General features: G+C 43.2%; 1 protein-coding gene across 1 annotated transcript in view; it reads left to right on the top strand.

The window, feature by feature from the left end:
- Nucleotides 1-560: 560 nt before the first annotated feature.
- PRPF6 (pre-mRNA processing factor 6) overlaps nt 561-12826 on the top strand; it is a 44190-nt gene continuing 31924 nt past the window's right edge. Inside the window, exons 1-9 of the mRNA XM_089513576.1 lie at nt 561-867; nt 3325-3493; nt 3997-4115; nt 4396-4474; nt 5212-5388; nt 7025-7180; nt 7554-7648; nt 8412-8568; nt 10828-10990. Coding sequence (XP_089369702.1) covers nt 641-867; nt 3325-3493; nt 3997-4115; nt 4396-4474; nt 5212-5388; nt 7025-7180; nt 7554-7648; nt 8412-8568; nt 10828-10990 — 1342 coding nt within the window. The 5' untranslated portion in view covers nt 561-640. The remainder of the gene's footprint in view (nt 868-3324; nt 3494-3996; nt 4116-4395; nt 4475-5211; nt 5389-7024; nt 7181-7553; nt 7649-8411; nt 8569-10827; nt 10991-12826) is intronic.

Below are 12826 nucleotides of genomic sequence, written 5' to 3' on the forward strand. Positions count from 1 at the left end.
GGGAAACCAGGAAAAAAAGCAAGAATTTTTTTAAAAGGAAGAAAATCAATGATAGACTATTTTATTTTAGCAAGATTCAGTAGCAGCAGGGACCGTTTCCCGAGGGCCTTCTTCCCATCTCCAGCCAGGAGGGCGAACCCCTCCCAAGAAGCCTCCCAAGAAAACCCATGTTGCCAGAAGTCTGACACGACTCTGAGGCACAAAAGAACAGCAACAAGGAGCCGTTATGACAGGCCCAAAGCCCCGGCAGAAATAATCCCGTTTGAGAGCGCTTCAGCTGCCCTGAGGAGGAGCCAATGCCAGGGCATTCTGGGGGCTGTAGTCCACAATCAGACTACAATTCCCAGGATTCCCTAGCGCTGAGCCAGGGCAGTTTAAAGTGCTCTCAAAATGGGTGATTTCCGCAGTGTGTTTTGAAGCCAAACAAAAAAGAGTGTGATTTGGAAGGAAGAGGAAGGAAGGGCCTGCCGCTGCTAGCGAGGCCGGCTGGGAGGGAGCAGGAGCCGGAGGAGGAGCCGGGGCCTGGAAGTAGCGCGAGAGGCCCGGCCTCCTCCTCTTCCGTTCTTCCTCCGCCTTCGCTTCTCTGGCTCGAGGCCTAGCGCGGCCTTCTGGCTCCGACGCCTCCTCAGCCCCTGCCGTCATGGCCGCCACGGCCGCGTCTTCCTCGGCCTCCTCCTCGGCCTCCTCCTCCTCCTCCTCAGGGGCCGCCAACGCTCCCTCTGGAGGCGGCGGCGGGGGCGCTGGAGGGTCCGGGTCCGGGTCCGGCTCAGGCCTGACCGCCTCCCTGACGGGAACCATGAACAGGAAAAAGAAGCCCTTCCTGGGCATGCCGGCCCCGCTGGGCTACGTGCCGGGACTGGGACGAGGGTGAGCCAGGGAGGCAGCCCCGGGCAGGAGAGGCTTCGGGGGCTTTAACCGCCACGGCAGCCCCGCTGTGGGATTCTGGGAATGGTGGTTGGCTCTGAAGGAGGGCCTCTGGAGCCTCGGGATTTGTAGGCTCTTAGTGGACTGGGCTTCTAGTGTAGTCTATTCTTCCCATACATTATCTTATTCTAATAAACTCATTGCTAGGGAATCCTGGGAGCTGCAGTTTATTGGGGCTCCTGCCAGAGAAGGCTAAATGTCTCACAGAACTACGCTTCCCAGAATTCCCCAGCATTGAGCCAGGGCAGTTAAAGTGGTCTCAAACTGGATTGCTTCTGCACTGCGTTTTGGATCTTCGACACCGCTTTCACTGCCCTGGCTCCATCCTTTGCAGTCCTGGGATTTGTAGTTTCACAAGGTCTTATTTTACTGTACATTATGTTATTTATTCAATGTGTTTATGGTCTCAAGCATCTCTGTCTTAAGTTCCAGCCCACACTGCAGAAATAACCTGGTTTGGCAGTGCCTTAACTGTCATGGCTCGATGCTGTGGATTCTGGGAATGGTAGTTAAGGACATTTAAAGCCGTCTCAAACTGGATTGTTTTGGCAGTGTGTTTCGGACCTTGGCCCACTTTCCAAGATGCATGGCAGAGGAGGAAGTATGCCAAATCGATGAAAGCTTATGCTACAACTTCTTTCACACAGTTAGTCTCAGAGATGATACAAGGTCCCTTTACATACCAGTAAAAAAGCATTAGAGGTGCCTCTTCACAGGCTTCGCAAAAGGTGATTTGGTTCGGCAGGAATCTCTTCCGTCAATATCTAGAGTAGAGAGAGAGAGCCTCGCGCTCTCTGTAGATTTTGGACTTGTGTTGTTGTGTGCCTTCCAGTCATTTCTGTCTTATGACAACCCTAAGGCAAACCTGTTGCGAGGTTTTCTTGGCAGATTTTGTTCAGAGGGGCTTTGCCATTGCTTTTGCTGAGGCTGAGAGAGTCACCCAGCGGGCTTCCATGGCTGAGGTAGCCTGGCACTCTCCACCATGTTTTAAGACTGCTACTGACATGAGCTCCAGCCAGGATGGATGATGGCCAGGGATTGCTGGGAGTTGTAGTGAGAGACAGCATGGTTTAGTGGTTTGATAGAGGGAGGAGGTCTCTTGACTAGTCTGACCTTTTCTTCTTCTTCTTCCTCTTCTTCTTCACAGAAAATACTCAGGCAGAGAAAAGTTTAAAACTCAGATATGCTATCACAAATAACAGGCATATAAGGATGTTTCAGTACAGTTTTGTACCAATTCCCAGCATCTCTTAAGCAGCTGTTAATACTTAAGGGCCCTTTCACAATCATAGTGTCATGATTCCACTTTAATAGCCATGACAGCATCCTATAGAATCCTGGGCTTTGTAGTTCAGGCAACAGTATTTAGAGCTTTCAGCCAGAGTGCATTACCGCCTTACCAAACTATAAACTCCAGGCTTCGATCAGATATAGCCATGGCAGTTAAAGTGTGATCATGGCATCATGTTGTGTGGGAAAGCCCTAATTCTCCATATAAATTGAGTATCTCTATTTCCTCACTGTTTCCCAGGGAGTTGTTACTTGAAAGAAAAAACTTATAGCAAGGAAGTAGTCCTGAGATAAGTAGACAAGAAACACATGTATTAGAGCCCCTCAAATATTCTGAGGCCATTCCTTCTAGTTTTACCTTAAAAATCATATAGTGACAAACTCTAGATTCTGAGGATGTGTGCAAAATAATAACAAGTTGTGTTCAGTATTGACAGAGCATAACATTTTTGTTTGTGGTTGGAAGGCTTAGACAAGTACAAAGGGGTTTGAATCCTTGCTAATCATTGAGTTGGTATAGGAGAGAATGAATGATGCGGAAAAAATAACTCCTTGAGCATCTCATAAAACTTCCTCTGCTCTTAAAACTCCTTAATTTATTAACACATTTTAAAAATCTGCTTATTAAATAAACTGTTCAGGGCAACTTTAGTAGAGCTACAATGTGATCTTCACTGTGAAGAAGTTCTTCCTCATCTTTAGGTGGAAACTCTTTTCTTGTAATTGGAATCCATTAGTTTGTGTTCCAGTCTCTGGTGCAGCAGAAGACAATCTCTTTCCATCTTCTACATGGCATCTCTTCAGATATTTAAAGATGGCTCTCTCAGAACGTATGTGGCTGAACTCTGTATGTCTGAATAAGGCAGCCTTGGAAACAAGTCCACAAAAGTCATTATCCTGCACACATAGATATTAGCCTGCTTGCCTAGGCATCTCTGTCACACATATGTGTCCTACTGGGAAAGAAAGGATCCATGTGCTTAAATTTACAAGTGTGTACTGTATGTAGTTATTGGCGGCTCTGGATATAGGATGGACTTGGACCTGTAACTAGCCATATATCAGAATTTTCTCGTACTAAGTTGGGTCCCCCTCCCCCTTACTCTCTAGTGCCACAGGTTTTACTACCCGCTCAGATATTGGTCCTGCTCGAGATGCAAATGACCCCGTGGATGATCGTCATGCTCCTCCAGGGAAGAGAACTGTTGGGGATCAGATGAAGAAAAACCAGGCAGCAGATGATGATGATGAAGATCTCAATGATACCAATTATGATGAGGTGATATCTGTGTGATCTTGTTGCATGGATTTGTGTTATGGACTGAATGTATGAACCTGCATTGTGCTTGGAATATAGACCCATTTAGCTTAGAACTGTTGACCCAATTAGTCAGGTTTTTCTCATGGTTGTTTGTTGATAGAAATCTTTCCTAGCCCTGTTACCTGATCTCCCTTTGTTAACTGGAGATGCAAGGGACTGAATCCTGGGCCTTTTGCTTATTAGTACATCCTGTACACAGAGATCTTTTTAAAAAGTGACTGTTGTTAAGTAATAATTGCATTTTTCCCTGCCCTGGAATTCATGACAACCTACGACAAACCAGATAGAGATTAAAAGTTCACATAATTAAGAACATACAAAAATTGAAATGTTACAAAATTATCAATAAAATTAAAACAAATTTAAAAGCAAAGGGTTTGATCATTCTTGACTTTGGGGAGGAGGTATGCTTAGTGAATAAGGGGTTCTTTCAGTTAATGCTACGATTTTATCATTCTCAGTTCAATGGATATGCTGGAAGTCTGTTTTCAAGTGGGCCTTATGAAAAAGATGATGAGGAAGCTGATGCGATTTATGCTGCTTTGGATAAAAGAATGGATGAAAGGAGAAAAGAGAGAAGGTAGGGGTTGTTTTTTAATCTCTTAAGAGACAGTATAAAATGGTTAGTTGCATATGAGGAATGTGATTTATTCATATACTTTATTTTAGAATGCACATCCCACCCTTCTGGTGTTTACATATCTCTCAGTGAAGTATTCACAATTTAACTGCTGATTCTCTGGCTTAGATGCTTGGTCTGATCTTGGGTGCTTACAGTAATAAAATTGCTGTTTTTTCCTTTTTCTAGAATATAGGTCTAGATCATAAAATGGCTAATGCCTGAACCTTCTGTTTTCTAGAGAACAACGTGAGAAGGAGGAGATAGAAAAGTACAGAATGGAACGACCAAAAATTCAGCAGCAGTTCTCAGATTTGAAAGTAAGAAGTGAATAATCCCTCTTCTCCAGGGGTGAAATCAGAAAATTATTATGGGTGGGGGCAGAAATTTTGGGGGGAATCTTAAACTTGTGTGAACCAGTGAATAGTGTGGCACTTCATCTTGAGAGACCTTGGTGCAAATACTGCCTCTGATATGGGCTCTGTAGGAAGGTTTTGGAAAGCCACTTGGAATATTTCTTCCCTTTTGGCTAGTGGCTATGGCTGAAAGTGAGTGCATTGCCATTGTTACACTGCAGCTTTTTAATGCTAGTAATGCTTTATTTGGCTGCAATTAAGAGTATAAAGAACTCATATCTCTAGGTTAATGTACATTTCATGTTTTTGCATTTGGCACCATGATTATTGCCCTGCTGTTGGCTGAGCTGATGTGATGGGCAATGTCTGTGAACTTGCTGAAATAGAGAAAGGTTCATCTCTGTTTTGTCAGGTGACAGAAATTACATGCATTGAAAAGCAGGCACTGGAGGATTCAGAGGTGTGAGGAAACAAAGAATCGGAAGGTCATGGAACTGGAGAGGAGGAGGTGTTGTAGAAAACCTCATTTGTATTAAAAAGATAGGAGGTCCTTGCACTGTTAACAGGAAGCAAACAGGCAGTCAAAAGAGGTTCTGTTGGCAAGGTTGTGGTTGTGCAGAGAACCAAAATGCAAAGAGACCAAAGGTAGTGAAAGATTATATGACTGAGCTGAATACTATTGTAATGTCTGTTCTTCACAGAGAAAATTGGCCGAAGTTACTGAGGAGGAGTGGCTAAGTATACCTGAAGTTGGTGATGCTAGGAACAAACGTCAAAGGAATCCACGTTATGAGAAACTGACTCCTGTTCCAGACAGCTTCTTTGCAAAGCACTTGCAGTCAGGGGAGAACCACACATCGGTGGATCCTCGGCAAACAGTGAGTCAAGAAGTGTACCAGGAGATTGATCAAAGTGGGTTCAGTTGAGAGAGTAGCTTGTCGAGTTAGCTGAAATAAATATTCTTCTGTCCAAAAGGGAAGTGGTTACCACAAGCCACAGACTTGCTGGTGCTTCCCTGTATGGTGGGAGAACAACATACCAATTTGGGCACAGTATGACGCTTGAGTGACCTGTGTGGGTAGGTGGGATCATTCCATCAAGTTTTTAGAGTGATCACAAGGCTTGTGTGGAGATTTTGTTGGACTGTTTCAGATTTCAGGAAGGGAATTGCATTTCTGAATTCTCCTCTGAATGAAAAATTCCTCACACATGCCCTGTAGAATGACTAATATGTTGTATTTGTTCAACTTAATAAAAGTCACATTGAATGACTGTGGAGTGATTGGACCAAAAGTTTGAGATCAAGCTGTCCAGAACTGTTATCTGCATCTTCTTATGAGGCAACTAACAAGCACCACCTAGGTCTTGTAAGACTATTGGTGCTGGCTTCTGGTTGCCACCATCTAGCATATGTGGGAGCTTGCTCTGATTTGGAAGGGATGCAAGAATTCTTTACTAACCTTGCAGCTCTCTTCCTTCCTTCTATCTTACACATTCAACTTAGGGCTGGAACAGACAGCTTTTTAAAACTGCTGTCCGGGTGTCTTGAGAGCGTGGCGTTTATACACTGCATGTTCCCAAGCCTCCCTGAAGCCACAAGGAAGTTTGCATGCCACCACAGTGTCTTTAGGCTGCAGCGGGGCAGAGAAAGGCACCACTTTCCCACCCCAAAAAGGAGCAGATCTTTTTTTCTCCTTTTTGGGCTGGGTTCAAGATTGGGGCCATGGCATGTGTTTGTCACAGCCCCAATCCATTTTTGGTGGTGGTGGAGGGGGGGGCTTCAAGCTGCCCCTTCTTGCTGATCTGTTCCGGCCCTTAGTCAAGCAGATAAATCAGAAGCTGAAGTGAGTTAAAAGATTTGTCTTCATAGATGGATCTGGAAGACATTCTTAACTTTTTGTAGTAGCACAGTCTATGGAAACAGTCCAGTGGCATTGATCTTAGTGGTTAAGTGAGTTTCTCATAATGTGATTTCCCTGTCTGATAGGGCATTTTATAAGATCAGAAAGGTCACTGTGTAATCAATCAAATTGTCTTTAACATTTCATTATGTGGCTGGTTTCTTTTGGTTGCTACTGCACTATTCATCTGCAGTGCAGCAAACTCATTTCTGTAAAAGCCATTTCCCAGCATTCTGTTACTCTTTAGCATGACCAAGAAACTGAATTCAAGATGGGACTGTAAGTACAAAGCAGTGAGACTAGGTAGATGGTAATGGAAGCATGGGTGGCATGAAGCAAAATTATCAGTAATCCCAGTCATGTTCCTAGGTGTATGCATGTTATTCACTACGGCAGAGAAAAGGACATTATAGAGGGAGAAAAACTTCCCGTTCAGGTCACAACCAGCAGTCTTACATTGGAGTTCTTGCAGTGTGCAAATTTTTCTGTGTCCTACCTTTTATGGTAATGGATTTATAAAAGTAACTGGTGAAATGTGGCTGAGCACTAGATAGCTGGTCTATATCACAATGGAACATGAATTATTCCCTCTCCTGCCTTTCTTCTCCCACAGCAATTTGGAGGTTTGAATACACCCTATCCTGGGGGCTTAAACACTCCCTATCCAGGTGGAATGACCCCTGGGCTGATGACACCTGGAACAGGTGAACTGGACATGAGGAAGATTGGACAGGCTAGGAATACCTTGATGGACATGCGACTTAGCCAGGTAAGGGAAAAACACATATAGAAATTGCTGATTTTTCCTTCTTCTCCTAGCAAGCATTATTATGTTATGAAGTCTTGTCTTAGAACTTACACATTGGACATCCAGAAAACTCAGGTGTTCATTGGCAGAATACTTGTGATAAATTTTCTTAATCCCCCACCTGGAGACAGGATATCTGACTGAAGAACATGATGTATTTTAAGGAGTGAGAGATCAGTTTCATGCTACCATTGTGCCCCCCCCCCCTTAGATCCCTTGTGGGAAAAATATTAGTGGTGATCAGCTTTTTAAATCTGTTTCCTTTTCGCATATGTTTGTGAGGCTTCAGTGTGGCAAGTTAATGAATGTAATCAATGTTGGGTCAACTCCCCAGGTGTCTGACTCTGTGAGTGGCCAAACAGTGGTGGATCCCAAGGGCTACCTCACCGACTTGAATTCAATGATTCCTACACATGGTGGAGATATCAAGTAAGGTTGTGGGTGCAGCGTGTTGGCACTGATTTGTTTATTAAATTTTGTCCTTATAGAGTCTTCAATTAGGTCCTTTATGGAACAGGACATGGTGCAGGAACCATGCTTGGCTTGCGAAGTAGAAAGTAGAAGTTATTGCAATGAAAGGGCCTGAGAAGGCTATCAAGCCTTTTTCTCCTTTCCAGGTTTAGAAATCCACTCATGCTATCTTTGTCAATGAGCTCTGCAAGTTCTGTTTGGGGAAGAATGTAATGTGGCAGTATAATCAAAGGTGGGATATACAAGTTTCAGAAAGCCAGTGCCAGCACTTAGGCTGACTATAGAGTGTGCCATTAAGTTGCTACTGTCCAGTTTATTTGCCTAAACGATCATTGCCAAAGCTATAATGTGTATCTACAAATATGAACAGATGCCAGCTTCCATGCTCATTCTGCTTCTTCACTAATCCATTCTTTACCTTTTATACATTATTTCTCTCTCATTGTTTTCACCCCACCACTCTAGAACATTAACTCCTTTCTTTCTTTCTTTCTTTCTTTCTTTCTTTCTTTCTTTCTTCCCTCCCTCTGTTTCTGTCCTGGTTGCCTTACTTTCAGGCACCTGTTGTGGTCTAAAATTTATTTTGACCTTGACCATACAGAAAGATTACTGTAATTTCCCAGTAGAAGTCTATGGTGTTAGATATATCCCTGTAAGATAGTAAATGAGTGTGATAGTAGGAGATAATAAGTTATCATCTGTACATTTTATGCTTTGCTAGTGACATAAAAAAAGCACGTTTACTTCTGAAGTCTGTGCGAGAGACTAATCCTCACCATCCACCAGCTTGGATTGCTTCTGCACGCTTGGAGGAGGTGACTGGCAAGCTGCAGGTGGCTCGAAATCTCATCATGAAAGGGACAGAGATGTGCCCCAAGGTAAGAGTTATTTGCTCTGTTTCCATCTTAGGGAGGGGTGAGGAACCTTTGCCCTGCCAGATGCTGAACTGCTATTCCCATCATGCTTCACCATTGGATATACTGGCTAGGCCTAATGGAAACTGGCATTTAGTAACTTCTGAAGTGCTAGATGTCCCCAGCTCTGCTCTTATACAGTTGGCCCTTTGTATCTACTAATTCAATCATCCACAGCTTGAAAATATTTGAGGAAAAAAATCCAAAAAGCAAACCTTTATTTAGCCCTTTTACATGGGGGTACCATTTTACTAAACTGCTGTATATAATGGGACTTGACCATCTGTGGATTTTGGGATCCACCCAGGGAATGAGGTCCTGGAACCAAAAATTAGTGGATATCAAGGGCCCACTGTATCTGCATTAATTTTCTGTCTAATTCTCTTGAGCCTTAGAGGGACCTTTCTCTTTTTCTTTTACCCTTAGCCCTCTTTCTTTGGGAAGAATTTGTTTCTGCTCCTGAATTCTTAAGGGAAAAAATAGCTAGAAAATAACCACTGTGAAACTTTCTATTATCACTCTTTTCCCTTCTCTGCAGAAATTTCATAGGTGATGGGATAAGCAATTTAATAGGCTGTGATCTGAGGACCTCCTTCAGCTTTCTAGGCAACTCTTGTCATCTCTTAGTCATTTTCTTTTCTGTTTAGTGCAAACTTGTTTCCTCCTTGTTTGATTTCATCTGTACTGTCTATTACCTATGATGATTTTTCCAACAAAGAAATACTAAAAGGTTGTGATGCGTCTTTTACTCAGATATAGAAAAGATGTGGAGAAACATCAGAAATTTTTTTAAATATTGCAAGATGTGGAAAAAGTAAAATGCAGTTCCTTTAAAAAATAAAACCAGAACTTGAGGGCATTCAGTCAAATTCGTCAATAGTACATTCAGGGCAGACAGGTGGAAATACATTGTTGCATAATGTGTGACTTAATTTTTAATATTCTCAGCCACAGGATTAAAAGGTTATTATACCCCAAAGGATCTTGCCTGACCTTATAAACTAAGCAAGGTCAGCCCTAGTTAGTACTTGGATAGGAGATGGCCATTGAATACCAGCTGCTGTAGGCTAAATTTCAGAAGAAACTGACAAAACTACCTCTGAGAATTCTTTGCCTGTGGAATTTGTGGGGAAAATCCTATGAAATTTATGATACTCATCATAAGTTGACAGGTGATTTGAAGGCATACACACACTCACATACAGGCCATTTTATGGAGGAGAACAATTCTGTTATATGTACTTTGATAACACAGGCCAAAAGTGGTGTGGTGCCGCCAATACTAGGATTCATGAGCGTGCAGCAACTGCATGCTCCCAAACCCTAGTACATATGGGCGGCACCATTTTGATGCAGCACTGTCCATACAGCGCATGCATCCATGACATGTCTTGTGCGACGCATCCAAATGGCACAGCGCACGAGACATGTCACTGCAACGCCCCAGGATGCGAATGGTGTCTTGGTGGCATTGCAGGAAAGGAGCTCCATTTCGGAGCTCCTTCTTCCAGCAGATCATTGTGTTGGCAACGATCCAGAGGAGAAAGGGACGGCCTCTGACCGCCCCTTTCTTCTAATCCACTGGTTCTCAACCTTCCTAATGCCGCGACCCTTTATTATAGTTCCTCATGTTGTGGTGATCCCCACCCATAAAATTATTTTCATTGCTATATGCAATGTTTTCTGATGGTCTTAGGCGACCCCTATGAAAGGGTTGTTCGACCCCCAAAGGGGTCCCGACCCACAGGTTGGGAACCACTGTTCTAATCTGTACTGGACCTATATCTAGTTTACAGATTCAGATGTAGTGTGCTTCTGTTGTTACTGGATGGCAAGATATAGGGGAAGCTGCTGCCTTGGTGCTCTGCTTTTTGGAAGCAGCTACCATGAGCACTTTTGGAAAATGGATGCTAGACTAGATGAATCTTTTGATCCAGATGACATTTTCTTAACTAGGTCCTTAAGATGTCCTTTGGGCTTTCTGCTGAAGCAACCTTCCTATACTATCCTACTTCAAAACCTTTCCCTTTCCCCTCCAGTGTCTTTTGATCTCTACTTCTGCTTTACTATCCTCAGCATTCCTTTATGTGATCCTTATTCTTTTGCTTATACCTATTCTGTGCAGCAGACACTGACACTTCTGGTGTCACTCTTGAGTTCTCCCAAGTGCACTCGTCATATTAAGAGGAAACTATTGATTTCTGCTGATCCTTGTTTCCCCAGAGTGAAGACGTGTGGCTTGAAGCTGCCCGCTTACAACCTGGGGATACTGCTAAGGCTGTGGTGGCCCAGGCTGTTCGTCACCTTCCACAGTCAGTGCGGATTTATATCAGAGCAGCAGAATTGGAGACAGATATTCGAGCGAAGAAGCGTGTCCTTCGAAAAGGTTAGAAAGTTCCTCTGGAAAGTTCCTCCTTTAACAACAGTGTAGAAACTTTGATTAATTCAGAATACAGCTGCCAGGCTGTTAACTGGAACCAGAATATCTCATTGTGGTGGAATGGTGCTCCAAGTCCAAGATTGCTATAGTTAAGTCAGCTAAGTGTTAGCCAGATAAGCTGATGTTTGTTACTTACTTCCTGACCAATAATCATGATTCAGTGGGGAACTTCAGTCACTTTAACAGTTTGCAACACCAGTGTCAGTATCAAGTTTGACCTTGTTCAGTATGAAAGGGCCACTCCTAAAACTCACTGGCAATCTTTTGCTTCTGCAGCATTGGCTCTTTGTCCCAGAGGGAGGGAGTACTTGATCTCATAGCCTGCTTTTAACCTTTTTACCATGGCCTTAAGAGGTTGTCTGAGGCCCTTTAGGAACTCTTTCTTTTCTTTAGATTTTTGATAGTTATCATTTTGAGTCCCTATTTGGTGGAGAGGCAAATGCCAAACAGTGCTGTGAGATGACATTTGCTCTGGTGATTGTATTTTTTGTTTTGTTTTTTTGTACATGGCCCAAAAAAGTACCACAGCATGTGAGGGATTCATCATGGCATTTGGAAATTGAAAGCTCTCATTGTAAGGATGTTCTGATTCCAGCTGAGCAACATTTCAAACATTTTAAACCATCAGGGCGTGCCATTATGCATTTAGGAAGCACTTGGAGCCCCCCCCCCCCCCAGCTGTAAATATGATGGAGATGGTTAGCATTCAACTAGTCTGAATGTTGTCACAGTAAATTCTCAAAGAATATCGTCTGCTGCCTCAAAGCCTGAGGATAATACAACCATTATCTTTCATGGGCTGTTGTGGGGTATAATTAAAGACACAGCACCAACGACATTTTAAGAACAGAGTTGAAAGCTATTGCAGACATTTTACTTGCAGCATTAAGGCATCAGTTTCTAGCAGCTATTGTGTCATTCTTTCCCCCCTTTCCTTTGCAAATTATTTACTCTTTATTGCTACTTCTATGGATAGGAAAAACACACAACAAGTTTTTTCTTAAAAGACAAACACAGGGTTGATGGAGCTTTCCTTTAGATTTAGCAGCTAGAGTTTAGCTTTGAAACCTGTCCCTATGATTAGTCATCTTCTCCTCTCCCCCACCCCATCTTCCTTGAGTATCTGCAACTGCTTAACTCAGTTTGGCAGGCTGTGGAATAGAGAGGTGGAAGAAGGCTGTGATTTTATGAAGTTAAAATTTATCTCAAAATATGTGCTTCCACTGCAAGGCATCTGCCGTGCATGGAAAGTTTTCCAGACTTTGGAAAAAGATCTAGAAACCATGCCATATGAGGAGAGACTTAGGGAGCTGGGTAAATTTAGCCTGGAGAAGAGAAAGGTAAGAGGTGATATGATAGCCATGTTTAAATATTTGAAAGGATGTCATTTTGAAAAAGGAGCAAGCTTTCTGTTCCCCCAGAGGCTAGGGAACGGAGCAATGGATCCAAACTACAGGGAAAAAAATTCTACATAAACATTAGGAAGAACTTCCTGATGGTAAGAGCTGTCCAGCAGTGGAATATGCTCCCTCAGAGAGTGGTGGAGTCTTCTTCTTTGGAGGTTTTTAAACAGAGGCTGAATGGCTGGGAATGCTTTGATTATGTATTCCTGCATGGCAGAATGGGGTTGAACTGGATGACCCTTGAGGTCTCTTCCAACTCTATGATTCTACATACTTTGCTTAATGTGGTGCTGTTGGCCTGGCTGGTGCTGCTGGTGAATGAGGCTGGTGAAGAAAGGTTCTGGTGTATTCTGATCATTTTTTGTCTGCTGATTTGTCA

Source organism: Sceloporus occidentalis, unplaced genomic scaffold (assembly GCF_023333645.1).
Source record: "Sceloporus occidentalis isolate IW3139 unplaced genomic scaffold, rSceOcc1.0.p SCAF_3, whole genome shotgun sequence".
In the NCBI taxonomy this organism is placed as follows: Eukaryota; Metazoa; Chordata; class Lepidosauria; order Squamata; family Phrynosomatidae; genus Sceloporus; species Sceloporus occidentalis.